The sequence below is a fragment of the Octopus sinensis genome, unplaced genomic scaffold (assembly GCF_006345805.1).
Source record: "Octopus sinensis unplaced genomic scaffold, ASM634580v1 Contig13674, whole genome shotgun sequence".
Classification (NCBI taxonomy): Eukaryota; Metazoa; Mollusca; class Cephalopoda; order Octopoda; family Octopodidae; genus Octopus; species Octopus sinensis.
The window spans coordinates 747,802-774,894 of NW_021833026.1; the positions used below are offsets into that span (position 1 = coordinate 747,802).

Consider the following 27,093-nt stretch of genomic DNA (forward strand, 5'->3'; position numbering starts at 1 on the left):
TAGGTAGAAGAGAAATTTATATTTGCCAAGGATGGACGGACTGCAAACATCGTTTATCCACAGGCCTTAGAATAAGGTTATATCAAAGCAGGTCGCATTTATATATCTACATAAATTTATAGTTATTTAGGAAACTGCGAGCGTAGCGAGCAGGGCCTCCGCAGGAGCTAGCTCGCAGTGAGCGAAGCGAACTGCTGAGCTAGTATTAATATTAGTGCTTTTTGATGAAGTTAACACTGTGGAAAGAAAATTAAACTAATAATTTTACTATGTTTGAATCTTTTGAAGAACAATCTGTAAATATAGATGCATTTGAAATCAAAAAATAACCGAACTTATTTATGCACATTAACATCTTCAACAAGAAGTAAATAAATACTTTCCAGAATTGAACGAAATTGATTAAATTCATTCGTACACCATTCAGTGTTGATCCACGTTTGGTCGATGAAAATATCGAAGAGGCTTTTATTGACATGATCAATAATTCAAACGCAAGAGATTTGTATGAAAAACTTGCTTTATCAAGATTTTGAGTGCGAAATGTGTAAGCATTATCCTTCCGTAAGCGCAAATGCATTAAATTTGTTGCTTATATTCCCGACAACATATTTATGCGAACATTGCTTCTCAGCACTTCTCAATATAAAAAATAATCATCGCGCAAGACTGAATATTGAAGATGACATCAGGGTTTGCTTGTCGACAACCGAGCCTCTTATTGAAAAAATTGCCTCGAAAAAACAATATCAACCTTCTCACTAATTTTCTCTATTGATTTAATAATAAAGCTAGTTTAATATAAACTAGCTCAGCAGTTCGCTTCGCTCACTGCGAGCTAGCTCCTGCGGAGGCCCTGCTCGCTACGCTCGCAGTTCCTTAAATAACTATAAATTTATGTAGATATATAAATGCGACCTGCTTTGATATAACCTTATTCTAAGGCCTGTGGATAAACGATGTTTGCAGTCCGTCCATCCTGGCAAATATAAATAAATTCTCTTCTACCTCCCTTGAGCACCCCACATACAGCTGGCCATGTGAAAAGCACTCGTTCTCTAAAAATAAGCCTACTACCTTTAAAGACTGTCCCTGGGCCTTGTTTATTGTCATAGCAAAACTTATCTTCAGCGGAAATTGTAGTCTCTTAATCTATCGCAGGCCCTTTCATGGTCCATAATAACGTCGACCGATTTATATATTCTTTCTCTGCCAGGGATTTTCATTAATAAATCTAAATTTATATTAAGTACCTCATCATTAAGTGGAGCTAATATAGCTCGTTCACGCAGCCAGTCGAAATTCACGTAGTGTTCAGATAGTTCGGAATAGACGGCATTCAATAATTCTTCTGCTGTTTCTACGAAAATACATAATTCTTCCGGTAGCCTAATTTTCTGGTCGTGCATTTCTGAAGTGATTGCCCCATTTCCAATATCTAGAGGGATTTGTGGGAATATGCTATTAACGCCTTGTAAATGTGCATGTACATTTACATCTAAGCTTACCTTTTTCACGTGTGTCCACAAATATGACGATTTGAGGCAGGCATTTAATTCATCCGCAGGCGTCCCTCTTTGAATAATTGGCAGCGTCTGTCTAAAATCACCTGCCAATACAACTAATGCTCCCCCAAACAAATGGTCGCTACAATTCTTGATATCTCTATGTTCGGTCAACTGCTTGAATGCGCCTTTATGAGCCATCGTACATTCATCCCAAACAATTAACCAGAATGCATAATTCTATTACCCGTAGATGAGTCTAACAGCAGTCCTGACCTTGTTCAGCTGTTGTCTAAGTTCCCTCACCATTTAAGCACATCTTCCCTCGTTTCTCTTTTTTTGTTATATGGTTCATATTCTCTTGTTTGTTAACATTCTCAGATCTCTCTTTATAGGACATGCTTATGATTTTGTAAACGCGAATCAGTAATTTATATTAAATTTCTACGTAAATTTATTTAGTGAAATTTATGTAAAGTGTATTATCCAATCAAAGCCATTATACTTAATTGCCTCTATGTTTAAAGGAATTGAAACTTTAGCATAATCGAACTTGTCTGTTTCGGTAAAGAAAATGATAATCAGCTTCATCTTTGTAGTATTATAAGGAAAAAAATTAAAGCCTGTTAAATCAAGGAGATTTAAATATAGGCAAATTGAAATTTACATGACTAATTTAAATTTTATTTGCCTCTATCTTTTAAGAAATCTAAACAGTAGCATAATCGAATTTGTCAGTTTCGGCAGTTAAAAAGAATCAATTATGTAAATCTCTAATAATTTTTGCTTTTTCCTTTTTAGTGGTTTTCAAAATCTGATAATTGCACAGTCTATTCATGGTCGATAACAATTAGAGCTTTTATTTATTTTTTTAACGAAAATTTAACAAAAAAGAATTTATGTCATCGAAAAAAGATAGCTAAGCTAATTAATGGCCTCACGAGTTGAAGGTTGTGGAGGACCTCATCATGTGAGTCGAGGACTTTCTTGTCGTCCATTTTAACAAAAACGCAGAAAATAATTTTTTTTAATTTTTTGGCTTGAAGGTTTTGGAGGGACCACATCATGTGAGTCGAGGACTTTCTTGTTGTTCATTTTACAAAAACGCAGAAAATATTTTTTTTAATTTTTTGGCTTGAAGGTTTTGAGGGACCACATCATGTGAGTCGAGGACTTTCTTGTTGTTCATTTTAAAAAAACGCAGAAAATAATTTTTTTTATTTTTTGGCTTGAAGGTTTTGGGGGACCACATCATGTGAGTCGAGGACTTTCTTGTTGTTCATTTTAACAAAAACGCAGAAAATAATTTTTTTTAATTTTTTGGCTTGAAGGTTTTGAGGGACCACATCATGTGAGTCGAGGACTTTCTTGTTGTTCATTTTAACAAAAACGCAGAAAATAATTTTTTTAATTTTTTGGCTTGAAGTTTTGGGGGACCACATCATGTGAGTCGAGGACTTTCTTGTTGTTTATTTTAACAAAAACGCAGAAAATAATTTTTTTTAATTTTTTGGCTTGAAAGTTTTGGGGGACCACATCATGTGAGTCGAGGACTTTCTTGTTGTTCATTTTAACAAAAACGCAGAAAAAATTTTTTTTAATTTTTTGGCTTGAAGGTTTTGAGGGACCACATCATGTGAGTCGAGGACTTTCTTGTTGTTCATTTTAACAAAAACGCAGAAAATAATTTTTTTTAATTTTTTGGCTTGAAGGTTTTGGGGGACCACATCATGTGAGTCGAGGACTTTCTTGTTGTTCATTTTAACAAAAAACGCAGAAAATAATTTTTTTAATTTTTTGGCTTGAAGGTTTTGGGGGACCACATCATGTGAGTCGAGGACTTTCTTGTTGTTTATTTTAACAAAAACGCAGAAAATAATTTTTTTAATTTTTTGGCTTGAAGGTTTTGGGGGACCACATCATGTGAGTCGAGGACTTTCTTGTTGTTCATTTTAACAAAAACGCAGAAAATAATTTTTTTTAATTTTTTGGCTTGAAGGTTTTGGGGGACCTCATCATGTGAGTCGAGGACTTTCTTGTTGTTCATTTTAACAAAAACGCAGAAAATAATTTTTTTAATTTTTTGGCTTGAAGGTTTTGGGGGACCACATCATGTGAGTCGAGGACTTTCTTGTTGTTCATTTTAACAAAAACGCAGAAAATAATTTTTTTTAATTTTTGGCTTGAAGGTTTTGGGGGACCACATCATGTGAGTCGAGGACTTTCTTGTTGTTTATTTTAACAAAAACGCAGAAAATAATTTTTTTAATTTTTTGGCTTGAAGTTTTGGGGGACCACATCATGTGAGTCGAGGACTTTCTTGTGTTCATTTTAAAAAAACGCAGAAAATAATTTTTTTTTTATTTTTTGGCTTGAAGGTTTTGAGGGACCACATCATGTGAGTCGAGGACTTTCTTGTTGTTCATTTTAACAAAAACGCAGAAAATAATTTTTTTTAATTTTTTGGCTTGAAGGTTTTGGGGGACCACATCATGTGAGTCGAGGACTTTCTTGTTGTTCATTTTAACAAAACGCGCAGAAAATAATTTTTTTTAATTTTTGGCTTGAAGGTTTTGGGGGACCACATCATGTGAGTCGAGGACTTTCTTGTTGTTTATTTTAACAAAAACGCAGAAAATAATTTTTTTTAATTTTTTGGCTTGAAGGTTTTGGGGGACCACATCATGTGAGTCGAGGACTTTCTTGTTGTTCATTTTAACAAAAACGCAGAAAATAATTTTTTTTAATTTTTTGGCTTGAAGGTTTTGGGGGACCTCATCATGTGAGTCGAGGACTTTCTTGTCGTCCATTTTAACAAAAACGCAGAAAATAATTTTTTTTAATTTTTTGGCTTGAAGGTTTTGAGGGACCACATCATGTGAGTCGAGGACTTTCTTGTTGTTCATTTTAACAAAAACGCAGAAAATAATTTTTTTAATTTTTTGGCTTGAAGGTTTTGAGGGACCACATCATGTGAGTCGAGGACTTTCTTGTTGTTCATTTTAACAAAAACGCAGAAAATAATTTTTTTTAATTTTTTGGCTTGAAGGTTTTGAGGGACCACATCATGTGAGTCGAGGACTTTCTTGTGGTTCATTTTAACAAAAACGCAGAAAATAATTTTTTTTATTTTTTGGCTTGAAGGTTTTGGGGGACCACATCATGTGAGTCGAGGACTTTCTTGTTGTTCTTTTATTTTAACAAAAACGCAGAAAATAATTTTTTTAATTTTTTGGCTTGAAGGTTTTGGGGGACCACATCATGTGAGTCGAGGACTTTCTTGTTGTTCATTTTACAAAAACGCAGAAAATAATTTTTTTTATTTTTTGGCTTGAAGGTTTTGGGGGACCACATCATGTGAGTCGAGGACTTTCTTGTTGTTCATTTTAACAAAAACGCAGAAAATAATTTTTTTAATTTTTTGGCTTGAAGGTTTTGGGGACCACATCATGTGAGTCGAGGACTTTCTTGTTGTTCATTTTAACAAAAACGCAGAAAATAATTTTTTTTAATTTTTTGGCTTGAAGGTTTTGGGGGACCACATCATGTGAGTCGAGGACTTTCTTGTTGTTCATTTTAACAAAACGCAGAAAATTGACTTGAAGGTTTTGGGGGACCTCATCATCGAGGATATTCTTTCTTATTAAATTTTTTTGACAGGAAGGTTCTTAGAGGATATCAACCTTTTATTTTTTTATTTTTTTTTTTTTTTTTTTTTTTTTTTTTCAACCTTTTATTGTGCCTCATTATCGATAACTACAAAAGGGAAGGTTTTGACAATTTGATCTGGTTTGTAACAATTTGAATGTGGGTGTGCACAGACAACAGACAGACAGACAGACACACAGACAGACAGACACACCCATACCATTTTATTATTAAGATGAAACAGTTAACAAACTTAATTTTATCCACAAAATCAATTATTGTTTCATGTCTTCCCTGAAGCGATTTGTTGAGTGAATTTATACGAGAGAAGACATCTCTCAAGTAAGCAAGTTTAGATAGCCATGAACTATCCATTAATTTCGAAATAAATTCCGATGATTTGGAATTGTTTTCGCGAATAAAATATTCAGATAATTCATTCCTCAAAGAAAAAACTCTGGCAAAAATGTTCTTCCCCGAGATAGCCATCTCACCTCAGTGTGGAATAACAAAGCCTTTCCATCCTTTTCAAATTCTTCGCAAATAAGTCTGAAAATGCGCGAATTTAAAGCACTCTTTTTAATATAATTTATGATATGTACGACATCATCGAGAACATATCTTAAATCTGAAGGTAATGTTTTTGCAGCAAGTGCATATCGATGTAGCATACAATGCATATGTTTCGTTTCCTGGTTAGCAAGTCTAACTTGGCCTCTAAAGCCAGAATGAAAGCCAAGCATTGCTGGAGCTCCATCGGTTGTGCAACAACATACATTATTCCAAGATAACCCAACACTGTCAAAAAACATAGAAATTGCTTGAAAAATATCTTCTCCTTTAGTGGTCGATTCAAGCGAATAGGAAAATAAAAATTCCTCTTTAAAATCTCCGTCATAGACATAACGAGCAAATATTATTAATTGAGCACAGTTCGCTACATCGGTGGATTCATCAACTGTATAGCGAATTTTGATGGCATGAAGTTTTTATTTGTTCTACCACCACCTGAAATAAATAATATAATATATTAATTATGATTATTATTAATTATGATTTAATTCTATTATATATTAATTTAAAATTGTTATCATTAAATAGAAACATTTAAATAAAGTTTCAGAAAAATCTCGCGGACCCCCTGGAATCTTTCGCGGACCCCTAAGGGGTCCGCGGACCCCAGGTTGAGAACCACTGTTCTAGATATTGGAAATGGGGCAATCACTTCAGAAATGCACGACCAGAAAATTAGGCTACCGGAAGAATTATGTATTTTCGTAGAAACAGCAGAAGAATTATTGAATGCCGTCTATTCCGAACTATCTGAACACTACGTGAATTTCGACTGGCTGCGTGAACGAGCTATATTAGCTCCACTTAATGATGAGGTACTTAATATAATTTAGATTTATTAATGAAAATCCCTGGCAGAGAAAGAATATATAAATCGGTCGACGTTATTATGGACCATGAAAGGGCCTGCGATAGATTTAAGAGACTACAATTTCCGCTGAAGATAAGTTTTGCTATGACAATAAACAAGGCCCAGGGACAGTCTTTAAAGGTAGTAGGCTTATTTTTAGAGAACGAGTGCTTTTCACATGGCCAGCTGTATGTGGGGTGCTCAAGGGTAGGTAGAAGAGAAATTTATTTATATTTGCCAAGGATGGACGGACTGCAAACATCGTTTATCCACAGGCCTTAGAATAAGGTTATATCAAAGCAGGTCGCATTTATATATCTACATAAATTTATAGTTATTAAGGAAACTGCGAGCGTAGCGAGCAGGGCCTCCGCAGGAGCTAGCTCGCAGTGAGCGAAGCGAACTGCTGAGCTAGTTAAAGAATAAATGTTTAGACCAGCGGTTCTCAAATGCGGCCCCCGGGGCCGCATGTGGCCCCCAGGATTTTTTTTGCGGCCCCTCTAGAGTAACTAACTTTTTTAATTTTTTAATAATGTCTAAATTTAATTATTTATTCTTTAGGTTAAACATATCCATAATTGGTGATTTAATTAATCAATTTGAAGCACGTTTTGGGGTACATTTATATAAATTTAATTTTTAGAATTTCAAAGAATTCCTTCCTTTAATGAAAATATTTGCAACTCCATTCAGCGTGGAAATTAAGGATGCGCCTGCAAAATTCAACTAGAACTCATTAATTTACAACATGATATAGAACTGGCGGAATTGTTCAAAAATGCGTCTATTATTAATTTTTACGAATTAATTCCTCAAGACAAATTCAAAAATATAACACACAATGAATATATCAATGTTAAATCTACATATTTATGCGAATCAATATTTAGTAAAATGATTCGAATAAAAAATAAATATCGTAACAAGCTCACGGATAATCACTTGAGTCAGCTTTTACGAACTTCTTCGACTTTACTTATTCCGATTTCAAAAACTTAATAAAGAAATAATACTTTCTTTTTAGTTACAACGCCTTTTGTAGATTTTTTAGCTTTTATTTTTTATAAAGGAAATGGAAATTAAAAGAGTAAAAAAACTCATTACGCATCAGCAGTGGCTGCACTTCGGATTGCAAACGAGTTACTGGATTGGAAAATATAAAAATAAGATATAAAATATTTTTTTGCGGCCCGTGAAGCTAATCTTAATTATCGATTTGGCCCTTGAGCTAAAAAGGTTGAGAACCCCTGGTTTAGACTACTCAATCAAATAAATATATTAATTACAGAAATTACTAATGTGAAAACTAGTCATCTCGGCCTATTTCAGTGACCTACATCAATTAACACCCAAAATATAATACAAGACTGATTCGGCAAATCTGACCAGCAAATTCCGGTAAATATGCAGCACGTGTCAACATATCACGCACAAGTGGAGAACCCTTGTAGATTGGCTTGTATGATGCTGCACACACTTCAAATGGATTGAGGTAATCATAGTCCATTGGATTAAAATCTTGCGGTTCCTTACTGCACGATGCCAATATTTTCCTAGCCTGAGAGGATACGTCTGCAGGTGGACCCAGCTTCAAAAGCCGATTCCCAATGTTGATAGCAGTCTGAAAGTTCCTGAGGCGATAACACAGATTTAAGGCAGTGCGGAGAGTCAGTATTTGATGGGAAAGTTGGAGAGAACAATTCGAGAAATAGAGAGCTAGTTCGCATTGTCGAATTTGACTAGCCAATGTGTCCTTTGGCATCTTCTTTCTGTAAATCTCCATCGAAAGTCCAAGAATATACTCCCGACAAGTAACAATCACATCATTCAACTACAAATAACATCAAAAAATAAGCCTCGTTTGAAGTGTTGCGTGATCTGGCATTATCCGGGAGTAATGCAGACCTTAGCAGTATTGACCGAAACATCTCGACTGCTTTCTGAAAGTTCCCTTTTGTAGTCTGCTCGTAGGCTGCGGGAATACTTTTCTTCAGGTCACTCAGTGACATTGAATACAGACTCTTCCCTGACTTGTTCCCGATTTCATCACTACGTAACCCACAACATTTACTTATTCAGCTGAGGATATGCAAAAATAGAACTGGTTGATGGCGATGTGGATAAAAATGATCTCGACTGAACGTAAATACGAATGAAAATTGGTTCAAATGGAGAAAAGTCAACCACCGAATAACGTGTGCGTAATTCCTACAAAATGACGACAAATGAGACCATCATAGCTGAATCAAATGCCCCCGCAAGAATGTAGTCCACCACAGACTTGGCGTTTATTCCCCACACAGCGGCAGGGGACACACCTTCGTCCACCACACTACCCGTCTCGACTGGTGCAATAGACTGCTCCAACTAATTGATTGGACACAATCACCAACTTCAATTGGAAGGTCAATATCATCGACATCCCATCCCTCATCATCCAATACTGTCTTCTCAACGTCACTCTCTTCTAGACATGACCAAATGACCAAGTACCGTCAAAATCCAAATTCGCGTCATTCCCCCAAGCAGACACATCCCCCACGACCTCTTCTGGCTCATCACATTTAATAAGGGCGTCTCCAATCACTGACGTCGAAGCATATTGTGGCCAATTGGAAGTAAGAGTTATCAAGGGAGGAGAGGGGAGAATTAGAGGGGTTGAATCATCCACGGGAGGCACTTTCTCTATCAACTGAGACACCTCCGTAGCCACATCCGTCAATCCATGACATGCAGCAGTTACATATGCAATTGTATCTAAGGAATGAAGACACGTGACTACTCTGATTGCTCTGTAATAACAAATTGATCCTCTCTTCCACATTCCCTGTCAGTAGGGATATCTGTGCCTGCATATTCCTATCTCCTTTGTGTTCGACTGGTCGCATAATCCTATCAAATGAACCTTGTTTTAACAGTTCTCCCAATTTTTCGAGATTTCCAGTGACAACATACAACATGGACAGTTTGTTGTAGTTCTTGACTGCCTGATATGCTCTTTCCGCGATCTGAATGTTTCCCTGCATCATAGCGGCGGCGGACAACTTATCCCAATAACAATTCTGGTTCAGATTAAGCGCAGCATTAAGAGCAGTCTGGAAAATATAAACACAAAAAACCTCAAGATCCCCACATTGCACTGCCAGTCTAAACTTTGTGGAGTCATCTTTCACAAAATGTAATGCCAACTGAGGATATCCCTTCTTTTCGAGGTACAACACAATCGACTTGCCGATGAGTTTGGATTTGCGAATAATGTTCAGGACTTTATCAAACTCTCTCCCCACGATGGCCAACTTGAATATATACTCAGAATTGTCGATTTGGAGTTTCTTCAGGCTTCCCTGTCGATCCAGAACATACAGCAGTGCCCCCTCCACTCTAATCAGGTAGAGTGGGAGATCGATAGTCCGGATTATCCCACAATCACTATTTCTATCACCTACTTAACCCACCCATTCACCAGACAATATTTTATGTGGTGTGTCGTGGAGTACACAAACACATTATTCTCGTCCCAGGCACCACTCTTCACTGAAAAACTCTCCTTATTTCGACACAAAATTTCCATATTATTGTCACAAATATAAAAAACTACAAATCCATATATTAAAAAACCTTTATCTGCTAGAATGGCCAAATATGAATGATTTTTTGACCAAACAACTCTCTTGACAAAAGGCACGCAAAGGGAGCAAACGACTCTGACATAAATTATCCATTTAATGTTACTTTTTCAGCTGCATGTCATACAACAAGACTTTATCATCACAATAGTACAGGAATTGTCCACATATGGCTGGATAAATTGTCGTACATCCACTGATCTGGATTTTCTGAGTGACCTCGTTTTTTAGGTTTTTCACACAAATCTACGGAATTATAATAAAAAAAATACGGATTGATTGGAATCCAACACTATAAAACGATTTCTGCTCAGCCAAAACCCTTCACAGCCTCCGCCAGCCATATTGTCTAAATGTCTGATAAATAAATATTCTACCTTTTCTGTTCCTGTTGTATTCCAAACTGACAACTTCGTAAGATGGAGCCTCGGAGATCTCACTCCGCATCTGTAAACATTAAAGTAGTAAACAGACATAGAATATTAGAATCAACTGTTCCGACGGATTGAATGATAACGACGTGACTACACCACGTTTACTAAATTGGAAATATTGGCAGAACAGGACTACATTGCCATCAAAGACTTCTCTTCCGACCTCTCAAAATTGTACTCCATGACATTATTTTTCATCAACCAAAACAGGGAATGGTCACTCAATGTCGATAAAGGACGTTCTTTCCCGATTTTAAACACCATAAAGCCCGAGTCGTGACCTGCAAATAATAAAGTATAACAATAAAACGACCTCCTGCGAACAGATTGAGAGCATTGTGACAATTCAAACTCCAAAAACGACTATCGTATTTAAACCGCGTCTCACAACGCCTAAAATAGTCACAAACACGAAACTTTGAGTTTAAATTCCAAATACGAATACTCCCATCTTCCGAATTACTAAGCAAGTAGTCTTCTCTAGGGTGGAAGAGGACAGAGGACACGTTGGATGTGTGTCCCCTCAACGTTCCATTCTCAATCAAGTCCCCATCTGCGTTTACTCAACAGAACCCCCACCCTTCGTTATCCGCATCAGTTTGACCAACTTATCATCCCCACACGAGGCAATTGCACCCGAAACGGGATGAATGGCCACCCAGTTGACTCCGCGGTCGTGTTTTTCCAACGTGGCGGAACAAATAATTGGAGAATCACCAAAAAGTTCAGGAAAGCTATTTTCTCGTAATATTTCGTTGGCCATGTTTCCAGGAGTCGTCAAATTTTTAGAATGAAGACCTGACTGATTAAAAACCACAAACAGACTTGATATATTCCAAACCTTCAAAGTCGAATCGAGGCTTCCAGAGATGACATAATCCAAGAATGGATGGAACTGAGCACACATTGCGTAGTGCATGTGACCAGTCAGAATCCTGTTGGGGTCACACACAGAAAATAGACCCAAGACATGACCGAGACTGCCAATTCCATACTCTGATTGTCATGTCGTCAGATGCACTGGCAATCCATGGCTGGACGGAATGGAAGACCGTGGAACGAATGTAGTCTACGTGCCCGCGGAGTTCGAAGAGGCATTTTCGTAGTTTGTAGTTCCAGACTCTCACGAGAGTGTCATCCCCACCAGAAACAAAAAGGGGTTGTTCTTGGTGGAAGTTTACGGACCTGACAGGCCCTGAAGAGTCTATGTACAGTGGTACCTTTGTGTCCTTCGAATTTGGCGATTAGAGTCTTAATGCTGTAGTCCCATAGTTCTAAGGTCCCTGTGTGAAGGCTTACTATTATGAAAGGGCGTTTTGAGTGAAAAGAAACGCCTAGAGAGATATTTTTGTTCCTTAATTTACCTTTTACACGCGAAGACTTTACTTTAAATTTTGGTAAAATTTTTACTTGCTTCATTTAAATATTTTCTGACTTAATATAATTACGTATTTCTAGTGACCACCTCAGCACTTATGAGTTTCCTATTTTATTGGCTACGTGTATTAAATTTTAATTAATATATTAATTACCAAATATATTAAACTATAAATATTTAATTTCCTTATTGAATTTAATTAATAGATTTACAAATTTCAAGGAAAAAAAATTATTCTGTTTCTATTTGTGGTAGTGGTGTAATTTTTTCCCATTTGTAATTTTGTCACATTCATTGTTGTTCTTCATTGTTAGGGCGATTTTTTTTAACCTGAAAAATAAAAATTTTAACCTAAAAACTTTAACTTTATTAACCTAAAAACTAAAAAAATTAACCCAAAAATTTAACTTTATAAATAAACAATAAAAACACTAAAACTGTTTGTTGCACATACTGTTTGTTGCAGAGTTTAATATATTTGATCTATTTGGCGCGCGTCATGTGGTTTACTTTTTCTAGTGGCGCCGGATACAGTCCTAAACGGTATCTAAAGAGAGCCATTTTCTCCCCGCCAACCAGAGGACTTCCCCCTGTACGGCATCTTCTCAACGTTGTCGTTTTGATCTGTCAGGTTCATGCAAGAAGGTTTATCGTTTTGATCTGTCAAGCCTTGGTAAATTGGATAACCTACTCTTATGCGGAGACCTGAACGCGAAGCATCCCGCTTGGTTCCGATAGGAAACCTTTTGGTATCGCAATTGCAGAAGTTAATAATTCTTAACAACCCGAAAAAGAACACTCGGACACTCTAAAACTCTAAGAACACGAGGACATTGCCAGATCTATCAATCTGCTCGCCTCGGCTTTCCCCTATCATCAAGTGGTTGGTCCGCTATGATCTCCGAAGTGACCACCACTCAATGAGAATGAACTGTTCTCCACATCCCATACTGAAACCAACTTATTTCTATTATTACGAAAACGCATATTGGAATGCTTTCGCAAATTACGTCGATTCAAGACTCCAGAACTTCCACCCTAAGAATTTTTCTTCCTTGGACAGAGCAGTGGAAAGCTTCAACAAAACTATCATAAATGCAAGGAATTTGATTATCAGAAGAGCATGTATAAGAAGTGGGAGCTCAAAATATGATTCAAGAACAAAAAAACTAATTAGAAAAGAATCAGCCTCAAGAAAAGAAAGTATCGACCCAAAGCAATCATCGATCGAATCAGGGCTCTAAACATGCTTATTACGAATACTACCAACCAAGTCCAAAGGAAGAAGCTCAGCCGAATCTCTAGAGCTATGAATAAACAAGCCTCTATTTCGACCATGTGGACGATGTTGAGACGCTTGAAGAATCCTGACGAGCGTAAAACAGAAACATACCAGCTCAATCTAAACAATTTTATGAAACACTGTGTCAAGATTAGTCATATTCCTTATAAAAAATGAACTCACAGCCAAGATTAAAATCAAAGCCATCCAAAAGGCCCCCGACGACTTATTTTCTTTCTGAAGAGGTGTCTGAAACAATCTCGAATCAGAAGAAAACAAACTCATGTGGACCGGATGGAATTCCACTTATTCTACTAAAACACTTGGGCCCTGTTTCAGTAAATGCTTTAACCACGATCTATAACACGTCATTAATCACGAACGCTATACCGAACCTATGGAAACTATCAAAAACCGGCCAATATTAAAACCTGGAAGACTGAAGAACGACTCCGGCTCCTATAGACCAGTATTCCTAATATGTGTGTTGTCAAGAATCTTGGAAAAATTGGTTCTAAAACATATTCGCCCTTTCCTCCCACAATCTACATTCCAACATGGATTCAAGGAAGGATTGTCAACAACCTCCTTCCTTACCACACTAACAGATTTCATAAATGAAGTACACAAAAAGAAGAAATTGCAGGAGAAATCGATTGTATGCACTATCGACATTGAAAAAGCGTTTGACTCCGTCCCAAGGAAGATCCTAATTCAAAAGATATTCGGTACAAATATTTCTACACCTATGAAGCTATGCATAGAGAATTTTTTGAGCGGACGTCGTGGGAAAGTCGGGAACGAGAGTTCAAGATCACGCTTATTGCCCAATGGTGTACCCCAGGGTTCTCCTTTATCCCCGACCCTCTTCAACTTGTTTCTGAATGATCTCCCGGTTCCTATGGATAATAATGACATACTACTCTCCTATGCCGATGACATAGTTGTCGGATCTAGGGATGTAAATGTCGAATACGCGAAGGAAAGACTACAAAGAATACTGGACGACCTATATGGATGGCTATATGAAAACAGACTACATGCATGTTCCGAAAAGTCAGCATTCACTCTATTCACGAAAAATAGGAAGATGGGGACGAAAACTATTGATGTCACGTTGAACGGAATTCCAATACCACAAAAGAAAACACAGAAGATATTGGGAGTAGCGCTTGATACTTTCCTCTGTTTTTCACCTCACGTAGAATCGATCGTATCAACCTGTATAAAGAAGATCAATTTTGTAAAAGCCTTCCTTTGGAACTGTGGGAGAACTTATCCGCCAGGGGTAGAGACCCTTTACAAGCAGTATATCGAGCCAACAATAGGTTATGCATGTGCTGCTTGGGGCTGTAACCTGGCGGCAACGAACCGGCTAAAAATCGAAAAAATCCAAGAAAGATCTATCAACCTACTGAAGAACCATATTGATAGGGAAATTGTCCATAGAACACTGGAGTCTCTCGTAGAGGCAAATGGGGGGGATCGTGGAAATGGACCACAAACCATTCACCGTACATACAGAAAGTGTGTGGGGTCACGGTCGGAACATTGTGAAAAGATGGCTCGACTGTTGAGAAGTGTCGGAATCACCTGAACGTGTTAGTTAATGGCTAAGACGGTGATTTTGTTTGGCTTAAATAATAATAAGAGAATGAAGATCAGGTGGTGGAATTTTAGAATGACATTAAAATATATTCCTCAGTTTCTTAAATCATCAGATTTTTAAAGAAAATAGCCCAGAGTGCGAAATTAATTATGTTTTAGTTAAAATTTGAAGAAATCATAGAAGAATATATTCCCGGTTGATTTTCCGAGATCGTCATTTATTTTGTAAGAACAAACTTAAATATTTAATGTGTAATGAATGTCAGATATTATGTTCACGGAATTGTATGGAATATTTCAGACTGTTATTTTTATCAATTCTGTCCATATTGAATATGTCTTACTTTTTTCCAAATTCCATTTTGAAGTTATTTTTAAGAGTTTTCGTGACTTCTAGACAAATTAGACATACAACAAAATCAACCTATTTTTTAAAAATTAATCATTTGGGGTAAGAAAGCGTTTTGGAATTAACTTAATCACCCATCCAACCAAATGGAACAGCTGTTCTAACAGGATCTGTTAGCGGGTACGTCAGAATTCATTCTTAGTAAATGTCCAAATAGCCTTCACGACATCTACTACATCCCCACTAATGTAGGAGCACATATACTTGTTGTAAATATCAGTAATTAATATTCTACGTGGCCGCTTTACTCCTGGCAAGTTTCTCAGCACCTTCTATGGAACAAATCCAGTTTCAATTGTTCGTTGAAAAGACTTCCCCAGCGTTGTAAAATTAACTAGCATATAAATCTCGATTAAGTTTATCGTTCTAATTATCAGGTTTAATTTTGAAGAATGATATCACTATTTATTGCACCAACCACTCCACAAATTCATTAGCTATGTTGAGTCACTTCGGCTAAAAATAAAATTTATGGCATTTCTACGCTAAGTGTACAAATTAGACAAATTGAACAACATAATGTTAATCGATTAAAAAAGCAAGTAAAACTAATAAATGATTCATCGATAATTTTCCTCAAGTGCAAGATTCTGAGAAATCTCTGTTTCCCACATATCTCCATTAGCGAGTAGTTTCTCCTTATTGTACAGCATTTCCTCGTGTGTATAAGTAGAATATTCACTATTGGGTCCCTCTACAATTGCATCGACGGGACACGCCTCCTGACACAGTCCACAGAATATACATTTCGACATGTCAATGTCATAACGAGTGGTCCTTCTGCTACCATCAGGCCTTTCTTCGGCCTCGATTGTGATGGCCTGAGCGGGACAGATCGCCTCACACAACTTACATGCAATACAGCGCTCTTCCCCTGAAGGATATCTCAAAAATATTATAAATAATCACCGACGTAGACAGTGTTCCCCTCGGAAACGGGGACTCTGTGGGCCCTTTTCGAATGGGTAATTTATTGTCGCTGGTTCTTGAAATATTTTTGAAACTGCTATAAAAAATCCTTTAAAGACGTCCTTTAAGAAAATTGAGTCTGCTGCTGTTTCTGTTATGTCTTCCCATTCTCGTCCGGGGGGAGAACGGCTTACAATCTTGTGTTAAATTACTTTAATCATTCACTTTGTAACACGATGAACTACGATATATTGACTTTGGAAATATATTAGTAAGAAATCGAGTTAACATCAAAATGAAAACACACAAAACTATAAAATTAATTCAATTTGAATTAAGAATAATTAGTTCCAAATTAAACGTATAATTTTATTCTTTTCAGCACGTTTAGAAAAAATTAACTTCATTGTCTGCTAAGTGTTTACCCACTTGGTTTTGCAGATCAGATGCATTTTATTGAGGGGTAGTCATTTCATAAGATCTCCTTCCTTCATTAATGAAGATCCCAACATGTCGACTAGCAGTGGAAGTCTGCTGTTTTGAGATAATCCAGTTGGTATGATAAGTAAGAGCCCAATCTAAGATTCACATAATATAATTTAAACATTAAAAATTTGATTAAATTTGCTAAAAATAATAAATTATCTCGTTACTACACCAACAATGACTTCAGGTCTCTGCCACTTCTCTATAGTATAGATGGTTCCTGGTATTATCACCAATTCCCCGACAAGGCTGACATCAAGCCGGTCTTCACTAATCATGTAAAATCCCAAATCCCTGGACTGCAGGGAATACACGAAGAACAAAACACAGAAACCCCAAAAACAAGAATCAAACCAACGGATTCAGAATATGTCAAAAAATCAAAATTGGGCGGAACCAAAGGTACTGGTTTTTAGTCAGCCTAGACTTGTTGTGTGCCCAAAAAACTTATCGACCAGTCCAAAAACCTGTCAAACACAATCACAGAGCAGATTGGTATTATTTGGACGACATTTCTCCAAAAAACGAAACATTTGAACTACCAAATATTTCCCCTACAGAAACGTAAAAGGCACGTGTTTTATTATGGCAGGACATCTCCCGACGTCTCCGAAAAGTCTGAAATTCCCGAAAAAGTATGTTCAGGAGAAGTATGTAGCAAAAATGAAGAATTGGTCGAAACTAAGTTTTAAAAAATGCAAAAATCATTTCCAGACATCGACGACGGTCGCTTAGGAATACATTCCCGGACGACACAACGATGAGTCGGATAATGTCGAACTATTACTTGTAGTATACTTTGTGTTCTTGGTTTCCCTCTGGTTATTTTTTATTGGCGTTTTTGTAATTAAAATCAGTCATGAGGGGACAATCAATATAGGGATAGTATATAAGTAATAATACACAAAAATGTCGAAATGAGCAAAAAAGCGTCCTCTTTGTTTTTGAAAGGAGTCAAGGGGGTGTTTAAATCCACATTGGCCCTGTTTTCAGTGTTGATTCTTTACTTGGTGATGGGAGCCACCATGTTCCAGTACATTGAGAAGCCCAACGAAATCCAAGAGTGTTTTGACGACATGAATCGATACCTGCTCAGAGAAAACGAGACAATTCACAAAATACTCCAAATCAGTTCAAAAAACTATATTCGGGTTATCCGATACACTAAATTCTAAAGGAGGAAACAGTTGAACTCTTCAAGGACCAACTCCGAGCTTTCCGGTCGTCCTCAATCCTCGTGGGGTACGACGGTCTTAACTGCACGTCACTTTTGAGAGGAGAAACTGCAAAAAAGTGGAGTTGGACAAGTTCAATGTTATTTTGCATAACTATAGTGACCACAATCGGTATGTAGTATATATACTAGTATTAGGATACGGACATGTCACGCTCAAGACAATGTGGGGGAAGATCATTTGCATGTTCTATGCCATGCTTGGAATATCCCTCACCCTCCTCTGTCTGGCCAAAATCGGGGACTCGTTAGTCAAGGGATTTAACTTTGTTTATTGGAAAGTGTGTTGTTGTGGAATTTGTTTCCGGCGGAACACAGTCAGCTCAGAACAACTCGATCACGTGGAACAAACCGAATGGAAGAACATTGAAGGGACCGTTTGGTCGGATGAAGGGAAGGACAGAAGTGAAGGATCATTGATGGTTGTTTTGGTGCTGGTGGTCTTGTATATTACTGTCGGGGCGAGTATTTTTGCATATTACGAGGAATGGGACTTTGTGACTTCGGCCTATTTTTGTTTCATTACATTGACTACGATTGGGTTTGGAGATTTGGTTCCCGGGATTTCTGACACGAGGACTACGCAGGGGACTGTTCGGATGGCTATTACTGGGATTTATATTATTTTTGGACTTGCCTTTCTTGCCATGTGTCTGACTATGATCCAAGAACAGCTCCAACAAACGATTAAAAAAATGATCAAGTTGGCAGGATTAAAAAATAATTTAAAAAGTTAATTATATTGAATTTTTATTAGACGTGCTTCACTTTGCTGTTGGTTTTTGCTTTCGTAGTTTATTTTTACAATCAAAAAATAAAAAAATCTTTTTTTACTTTCAAAACATCAATCAATCTCAAAAGAGAATGAAAATACAAAAAATTCCAGACATTTTTGTTAAATTGTTTCAACGAAAATCAAGTTTACTCTTAAAATATTCAAAACAAAAAAGTAAATTTATTTAATGACTTTTTATTCATTGAATGTTTTTCACGGCCTAAAAACATGTATATTTGTCATTTTCGACATTTTTTGCGATTTTTATTTATTTATCTGATTTATTTTAGATAGTTTTATAATTCAATATATTTTAAATAATAAATAAACTATTCGTTTTAAATGAGCAAATTAGGTTCGGTTTTGACTGTTTTAATATTTAGTGAAAATAATGAATAACCACGATCGAATAGCGTTTATAGAGGAGTGTTTCGGCCACCACGGAGTGGTTAACCACCTTTAGTAATAAAATAGCCGATCGTAGCCCCTGGCCGAGTTCTTGTCGGTGAAGGAGTTCTGCTCAAAAAATGTCGGAAAAACCAAAAATTTCGACAATTTTTCTTATTTAACGACATTTTAATCTACGGAAACACAGTAATTATGAATAAATTGTACAACAAACAACGAATAATCGACCTGAAGACAGCAAAAGTAGAATGTGGTGCAGACGAGGACGGTAAAGTGCCAGTAACCCCCACCAATAGGCCTAAGGAACTGGCTTCGAATAATCCTCCCTCAAAAAACCCTCATCCTCTCCGCCTGCTGTTCCGCAGAGAGAAACGAGTGGTTTTATCACCTAAACAAATGTAAAGAACACCTGGAAAGACAAAGTTGGTCATTAAAGTGAGACCCAGGCTGTGTGATGGAAGTAATGGGGGACCACATTCCGCAGTGGGTGGACGACTCGGAGGTCGACAGGTGCATGTGTTGTGGAAAAATTGAGTTTTCTCTTGTTGTGAGGAGGGTTGGGTTTTTTTTGATATTTTTAAGCATCATTGTCGTAAGTGTGGGAATGTTGTGTGTTCTGGATGTTCGAATAATCGATGGGCCATTGATTATTTGTCATCAAGGAAACATCGAATTTGTGATACTTGTCATACTTGTTTAGAAATGAAAGTTCAATAATTTATATTAATAAAAATAAATTTATTTGATTTGTTTTTTTGTGGTGCATGTCATCTGATAATGATTATCTTCAGGTTTAGCTGCAAATTGAGTGTTTTGTAGAGTGGATTAAAGAGCATAAACAAGGCAATTGACAGTGAAAATGAACGGAACTACACCAAGGCCCTACAGTACTACAACGACGGAATAAACAGACTGGAATACGCCATGAAATGTATTATAAATCATACAAATCAAGACAACATCTCTGGAGAAAAGGCAAAGAGCAGTATCGCCAATTACCTTGAGGATTACAAAAATCGAGTCAAACTTCTAAAAGACGTGATATCCCAAAAAGACTCCCAAAAAGTGCCCGCACTAGGAAAGTTGTGCCAACCCAATAATTCACAGAAATGGTCAGGATGGAGCAGAAAGCAGCGAATCAGACAAACTCAAGTCAATGCTTTCTGGTCAGTCTGAATATTAATCCAAAGACGCCATTGTGACAGAAAAACCCAATATAAAATGGACGGACGTGGCTGGCCTAGAAGTAGCCAAACAGGCACTCAAACAGGCAGTTTTACTTCCAATAAGCTTCCCGGAGATGTTTATAGGTCTTTGACGATTCCTCAATTTAACAGGAAATCGGCAGCCTTGGAAAGGCATTCTGCTCTACGGAGTATTCCGATCGAGTAAAACCTAGCCGCCGGGGACCGGAAAGTCGTATTTGGCCAAGGCGGTGGCCACGGAGGCCAACGAATCCTATTTTTTGTCCATTTCATCTTCAAATTTGGTCTCAAAGTGGTTGGGGGAGTCGGAGAAGTTGTCCAAATGTGTTGAGTTGTAGATTAGTGAAGGCCATGTTTGACATGGCAAGGGACTACTACAAGAAGGAAGGGAAGAATACAATCATTTTTATAGACGAGATCGACTCGTTGTGCAGGGAAAGGTCGGATTCTGATTCGGAAGCTTCAAGACGAATAAAAACTGAATTGCTTGTTCAAATGCAAGGTTTAGTGGAAATATAACGAATTGAGGTGTGGGGAACAATAATGATCACTTGTTGGTGTTGGGGGCTACTAATATGCCCTGGCAACTCGATCCGGCGGTTCGTAGGAGATTGGAAAGGAGGATTTACATTCCCCTTCCTGACGAGACGGCTCGTTTGTCTATGCTTAAAATGAATTTTTCTGAGAATCGGCACTCTCTGAATGATTCTGATTTTGAGTATTTTGCTAGAAAGACGGAAGGGTTGTAGGAGAGGAGTTATTTTTAGATTATCGGGGTCTGATGTAGCCACATTGGCTCGTTGTGCCTTAATGAGGCCAATCCAGAAAGTTGTCAGTGCCACACATTTTAAATTGGTTTTACATTTTTGTGATAATTCGGGTGATGGATTACGTTGAGGGAGTTAGACAGAAATGTTGGATTCCCTGCTCTCCGGGGGATTCGGGGAGTGTTGAGTGTGGTTGGGGGGATCTCCGTGATTATATCGTCATTGAGCCTCCTGTTACTTTTGTAGTTTTTGGTCTTATGCTTCCAGGCTGACTTGGTCGTGGCAGTTGAAGGAACTAAGCCGTCGGTCTCGAAAAATGATTTGAATCGGTATATTAAATTTACTGAAGAATTTGGACTTGATGGAGTTTAGTTACTTATATTGATGCTTTTAACTTGAATAATTCATTTTATGTAGAAATGTATTTAATATGTATAAATGAGGCTATTTGTTGTGTAGACAAATGAGTTCTCTAGTTAAGTTTACTATGTCAAGATTCGTGGGTTTCATTCTGTTATGTTTGCTACAATGTGTGGTTACATTTTGGATAAAAGTATAATTGTGGTTATAATTATCAAATCAAAGGTTCATGGGTTCTTTTTGTTATGTTTGTTAAAATGTGTGGTTATAATTTGGATGACATTGTGTTTTGAGGGTTCTATTGTCTCTTGGATGATTTTGAATAACCCATTCACTAAAAATATTAAGTTCTCACATTTTTTACCGTAACCTAAAACTGAAAATCTACAAAAGATATTAAAATAAAAACATACTTTTACACTAACACAAAATAAGTCCAAAGTCCACATCACGATCTTTTTCGAGCTTATAATCTTGATGAAGTAACCTCGTTGTTCCAAAGACACTCAATCGTCTTTGGTTTCGAAAACTAACGTGAGTAGTTTAATTAATCCATTCTGAAGATTTATTTTTGTAATGAAATGGTCCCTTGATAATGAATTTTTTTATTAATTTAATTCTCGCAAAATCAAAAAGTTAATAAATAAGGGCTTTTTAATGGATTCTTTATCCGCAATTTTTTAATAACAGTCACATTTTTAAAGTCGCATTTTTGGCGGATATAACTGTATGTGGTAGCCAGAATTTTCTTTCGCCAAATAGCTTCGTCGTCGCCTGGTAGTGAGGCGAGTTTTTTAATTTGTCTCAAACATTCATTATTTTTTTATTTTGCTTGTGGATACCAGCATAAATTTTCTATAAAAGAGTTTTGATCAATATCGTCGTAGCCAGTCAAGAGCCAGTCTAGACTTAGTTATTATTTTTCAAGAGATAACTTTACCACTGACTTTTCAGTCACGTATGAACCAAATGTCCGACTCTGCAGTTCCTTACGTAATTTGGAAAATTACTGTGGCAATGACCCTCAATTAGTGAGGTAAAACTAACCTATCTCATAATGTTTTAAATTCAGTTCGCTTTCCCTGTTAGTGTGTGCACTATCCTACACTTTGCGATTTAAGCATTGCAATGATAGGAAGACCCAAGATCGAGAGATCAAAAGGCACGCTTGAATGTCACATGCTAATTATCTCTGTGGTAACTTTTCTGTTATCTTTAACTTAAAGATTATAAAAAATTGATAAACTACGCTTTACGTCTTGCATAGGTACTAAACATGCAAATTAGCGAACTTTCACTCTTTCTCACTATGGTAGATTTCTGTTACACTTGAGCCCATCTTTGGCCATCTGCGTTATTGTTTGACGGATATACCGCCCCAGCCAAACTCCCCTAATGACACTCATTTCTGATCCGATCGACCTCAAACGGGCCTTACATTGCAAACTATTCCATAAGGAAGGCAGGATGTTTTGAGTTGGTAAGAGTTTTTTGTTGGAATTGGATCATTATGCAATTACTGTAACTCAGCCAGCCAGAAGCCAAAAAAACAGTTGATCACTTAGCAACGAAGTGCGGTGTATGCTAATAGTGACTATTTACGAAGACAAAACAAAGTAGTGAAGTGTATACATCTGTATTTATGCACAAACTGTTCAATTAGTGGCTGCGAATAAATCTGGAAATTTGAAGTGGAAAAGCTCCATAAGATTTGCTTGCCATTGAATTGGAAGTAATCCATAACGTCAAGGTAACTATAGTATCATGGACGTAACTACATCGGTACTAACATGGACAGTGTTGTAAGTAAATTCCATAAACATCCGTCCGACTCAATCGGTCTTAAAGTACATACACGAGCTTACATTTGGTCTGTGTATATCCGAAAAACATTGGAGAATATGGGTGCAGAACATAAGTTTGGATTGATTATCCTGTAAGAATGCCAAAAGTCTTGGTTTAAAAATGGAACAACAGAGAAATCCAAAAGTCTTGATTTAAAATGAGTACAAAAGAGGCCAGCCTTGTGAGATAGATGAATTTTCCCATCGAAGAATCGACTGAGAGCAGAGGCATTAATTAAAAATTACTCATTAGTAATGAGTAATGAGTCATTACTTGTTGTTCTGGATTATCATAATTGATATTATAATATGTGTAGGGAATTTGTTAACTTTTATTCGGATTAATATATTTTTTACGATTATCTTTCAATTATTCAAGAATATGTCAATATTCATTTAACATTGATTAATGCTGAATGAAAATTATTTTTTAAGAATTCATATTCCACAATCGATCCCCCACCGCGCATAAGGTCACTCGTCGTTTTTTTTCTTTAAATAATTAATGGAAAAATTTATTAAGACTTTGATCATATTTCAAGGACTGATGAACATTAAATCGATTATTAATTTTAATTTGCCCTTCAGTAGAATTTTTAATCAAAAAGTGTTAATAAATATTTAATTAGCAGAAGAGGATAAGATGGAATGGCAATTCCACGCAAGATGGCTATTGATATGCGTTGGAAAACCCGAAACTTATTCTAAAGATTCTATAAATCAAGTAGGTAATTAAAGACGTCTTGTAAGGGGACACTTATAGATAGGACATTAGCGCCTTAACTTTAATTGTCGTATCCACTAAAAACACCAATGTCTAAAATTGTCTGACTTCATTTTTGCTTGAAAAAACGCTAATAAAACGTCAAAATTGATTTAAAGCAATTTTTTGGATTTATTTATTTTCTCATTCTTATAGTTGGTATCACATTTTTAGACCACTAATTTCTTAGTTTGAGGTGAAAAGAAGTGTAGAAAAAATCGAACAGGTTAACATAATCGACCATCACGGGAGGCAGTTTTTAAAAAGCAGGTCGATTGGTTCTACGAACGTAGAGATCTCGCGTTTTTTGTGATAAAAATAAAGACCTATTTTTAGACCTGAATATAAACACTTTTATTTCAGAATTGACTTCCGTTAGTTTTTTTTATGTATTTAATCAAATGTAGTATTATAATAACAAATAAAGTGTTGGAGTACCAGAATCCAACACCGATCTGACCTTAATCCTCATAGCCTCAGCACGTGCTGCTACTAGACACGCTTAAAGCGCATAAAATTTAAGTTAATAATTAAATGATTTTCACATCTTCGGTCTGTATTTTACAGCCCATCCTGAACTGAATATCTGTTTATCCAATAAAAAATGTAATTTAGCCGTTTTTCCTACGTCCAATGTTTTAACTCGGTTAAACTATTTATTTTGGCGTAATTTTATTAGTGTACGGCCTCCCCAAGAAAAGTCTTGAATTTTCAATTGAGCAAGTGTTGTCAAATACACGTCGATAAGTATAATTTATTACACATCAACAGTTTCCATACTACAATCTCAAATAACAGTAACACAAGCATGTCAGGAAAATAATCAAAACACTGTTTATTTAATCCCTGATTCAATTCCTCACAAAAATGCTCCCCGCCCGTCCCGCACTTGCGTTGGGTCCAAAGTCCAATATCGGGAAAAGCTGAAAAAGATCTTGAAGATTGTTGGAATCACCTAATTAATTACCCTAATTAACTGTTGGTGATTCTTAGGTTAAATAAAAAAAACATGTAATCCCCCAAACATAACAATTTAATAAGGCGAGTAAATTCCCGGAAAGAAATATAGTTTTGCGGACAAATAATTAAAGTACAAAGGGGACTGGCGGTACCCTGACTTGGTGACCATTCGTTCGACTCGATGACAAGTTTCCTGAATTAGTTTCTCGACGTGCATGGAGGAGGAGTACTCAGCCAAGACATGTCCAAGTTTTTGTGTAAACCAACTGCCGACTTGACGAGTATGATAGGACACGTGACCTACCCATTACCCAACAGTGCATGCCGAATTGGGTAGAAAAGACAATCAAACAATCCTTAAACCGATCTCCCCCAATCTCCACCAAGTCCTGCAACTTATTTGAACACTCCAAATGACGACTGTCCAGTTTCACGGCAAGGCGGTAAGCTGAGGATCACATTGACAGTCAACCTCCCAGAGAGGACTCGACAATAACAATTTTAGGCTTTCCACTCAGTTGGGGCAGATTGGCCACGCAGTCGAGGATGAGTGGGAAGGAGAGAGTCCCTCCATCTCCTCCGAGAGGGTGTCCACTGCCATCACAGTCGGTGATGATATATAATATGAAGGCATTGTGGTCTGGGTGGACAGTCTCCCTCACAGTAACACAAATCTCCTATTTTGTCCATCTTCAATACAACCTCCGAAGATTGTCCATTCAATTGACTGACTTGGAAGGCCAATTGTTGGAAGACTGTCTTCATTATAGCCTCATCCTCCATCGCATAGTTCTCCCCACTTATCCCTGTGTTGTTGACGATCACCAACTGTCCTCGGGGGAGTCCACACATTCTGTAAGCTGTGTTGTCTCCTTCCATGTTGTTGACCCAATAACGCATGCATTCTGACTTGTATTGGACTTTGAGAACATTTGGCTGTAAATTACTCCAATTGTCTATTATTCATTGAATAGAATACCAAAATAATATTCAAAATCATTTTCCTCATTTTCTTCCATGTCCCTTCTCTTCTCGACCAATTCTGGACATATTTCATCTGCCAAAAGGTCTTGCTGAGTAAATATCAGTGCCGCGTAAAAGCATTCAAATGCCCGAGTGCTGTGCTTCATCAAAATGTCCAACAATTTGTAGATTCTGTCCGTTTGTTTGGCAAATGTCTACAAGATTGCACATTAGGAATGTACAAATAGTTCTTCACAGTCTCTTCCAATTAGTATGTGCTTATTCTGCAAATAATCTATCACGCCCTCCACGTCTTTCATGCTCGACATTAATTTAGGCTTGGCAGAGTTTATAGACTTTATTTGATCTCCGTTCATTCTGAAATGTACAGTCTATATAAATTGTGGGTGTCCAACTATTTACACTTTCACAAATTGATAAAATATATATAATAATCTATTAAACTACAACATCAATTAACATAACCATAAATAAAAAAAATATGGTATGGTTGGGTTTTTCAATATTTTGCATGGTTATAATTTGTCCCACGACTACAGTCTCCCGCATATATGGGAAAAACAAAAAGAACCGAAGGAAATCCCGCCGATGGAAAAAACAAAAAGAGGTGCGTTTAACTGTTAAATAGTGACCAATTTTTAATAAATCGTTTTAGCAAAGCAAAGACTTTTGATACTTCTGGAAGTTTTATTTTAGAAGAACGAAATTTTTTATCATCGCTGGATTCCAGCAAGCGAGTGTATTCGAGCAAAAGAGTTTCACAAAAATGACCCCGGTGGCGCAATGGTTAGCGCGTCGTACTTATATAGCAGAAATGCGAAGGTTGCGGGTTCGAATCCCGTTCGGGGTAGTTTTATGTTTTAATTTTGTATGGAAAGAAATCAGACCAAGAAATAAGCTAAAAAAATTTAATGAGAAAATAACAAGGACAACAATTCGAAAGAATACAAAATAATTGAAGATAGTCTTGACTTTTTCCTTATATATCTCAAAAAAATTTGCCCTGTTATCAGTGCAATCAGGCCAACAACCTAAAATAGACCTTTCTAGCAGGGATTAGTTGTAGTCAATTCTGATCACCCCAT

General features: G+C 36.9%; 1 protein-coding gene and 1 non-coding gene across 2 annotated transcripts; one reads left to right on the top strand and one right to left on the bottom strand.

Annotated features, from left to right (window-relative positions):
• Nucleotides 1-15,873: 15,873 nt before the first annotated feature.
• Nucleotides 15,874-16,986, bottom strand: LOC115229823 (NADH-quinone oxidoreductase subunit I-like). Its single transcript, XM_029800111.2, is given in 2 exon segments — nucleotides 15,874-16,419; nucleotides 16,876-16,986. Coding segments are annotated over 2 exon segments (657 nt in total).
• Nucleotides 16,987-26,777: 9,791 nt separating this feature from the next.
• On the top strand, nucleotides 26,778-26,858 carry Trnai-uau. Its single transcript is given in 2 exon segments — nucleotides 26,778-26,814; nucleotides 26,823-26,858. It is a non-coding gene; the product is annotated as a tRNA-Ile (tRNA).
• Nucleotides 26,859-27,093: the final 235 nt, after the last annotated feature.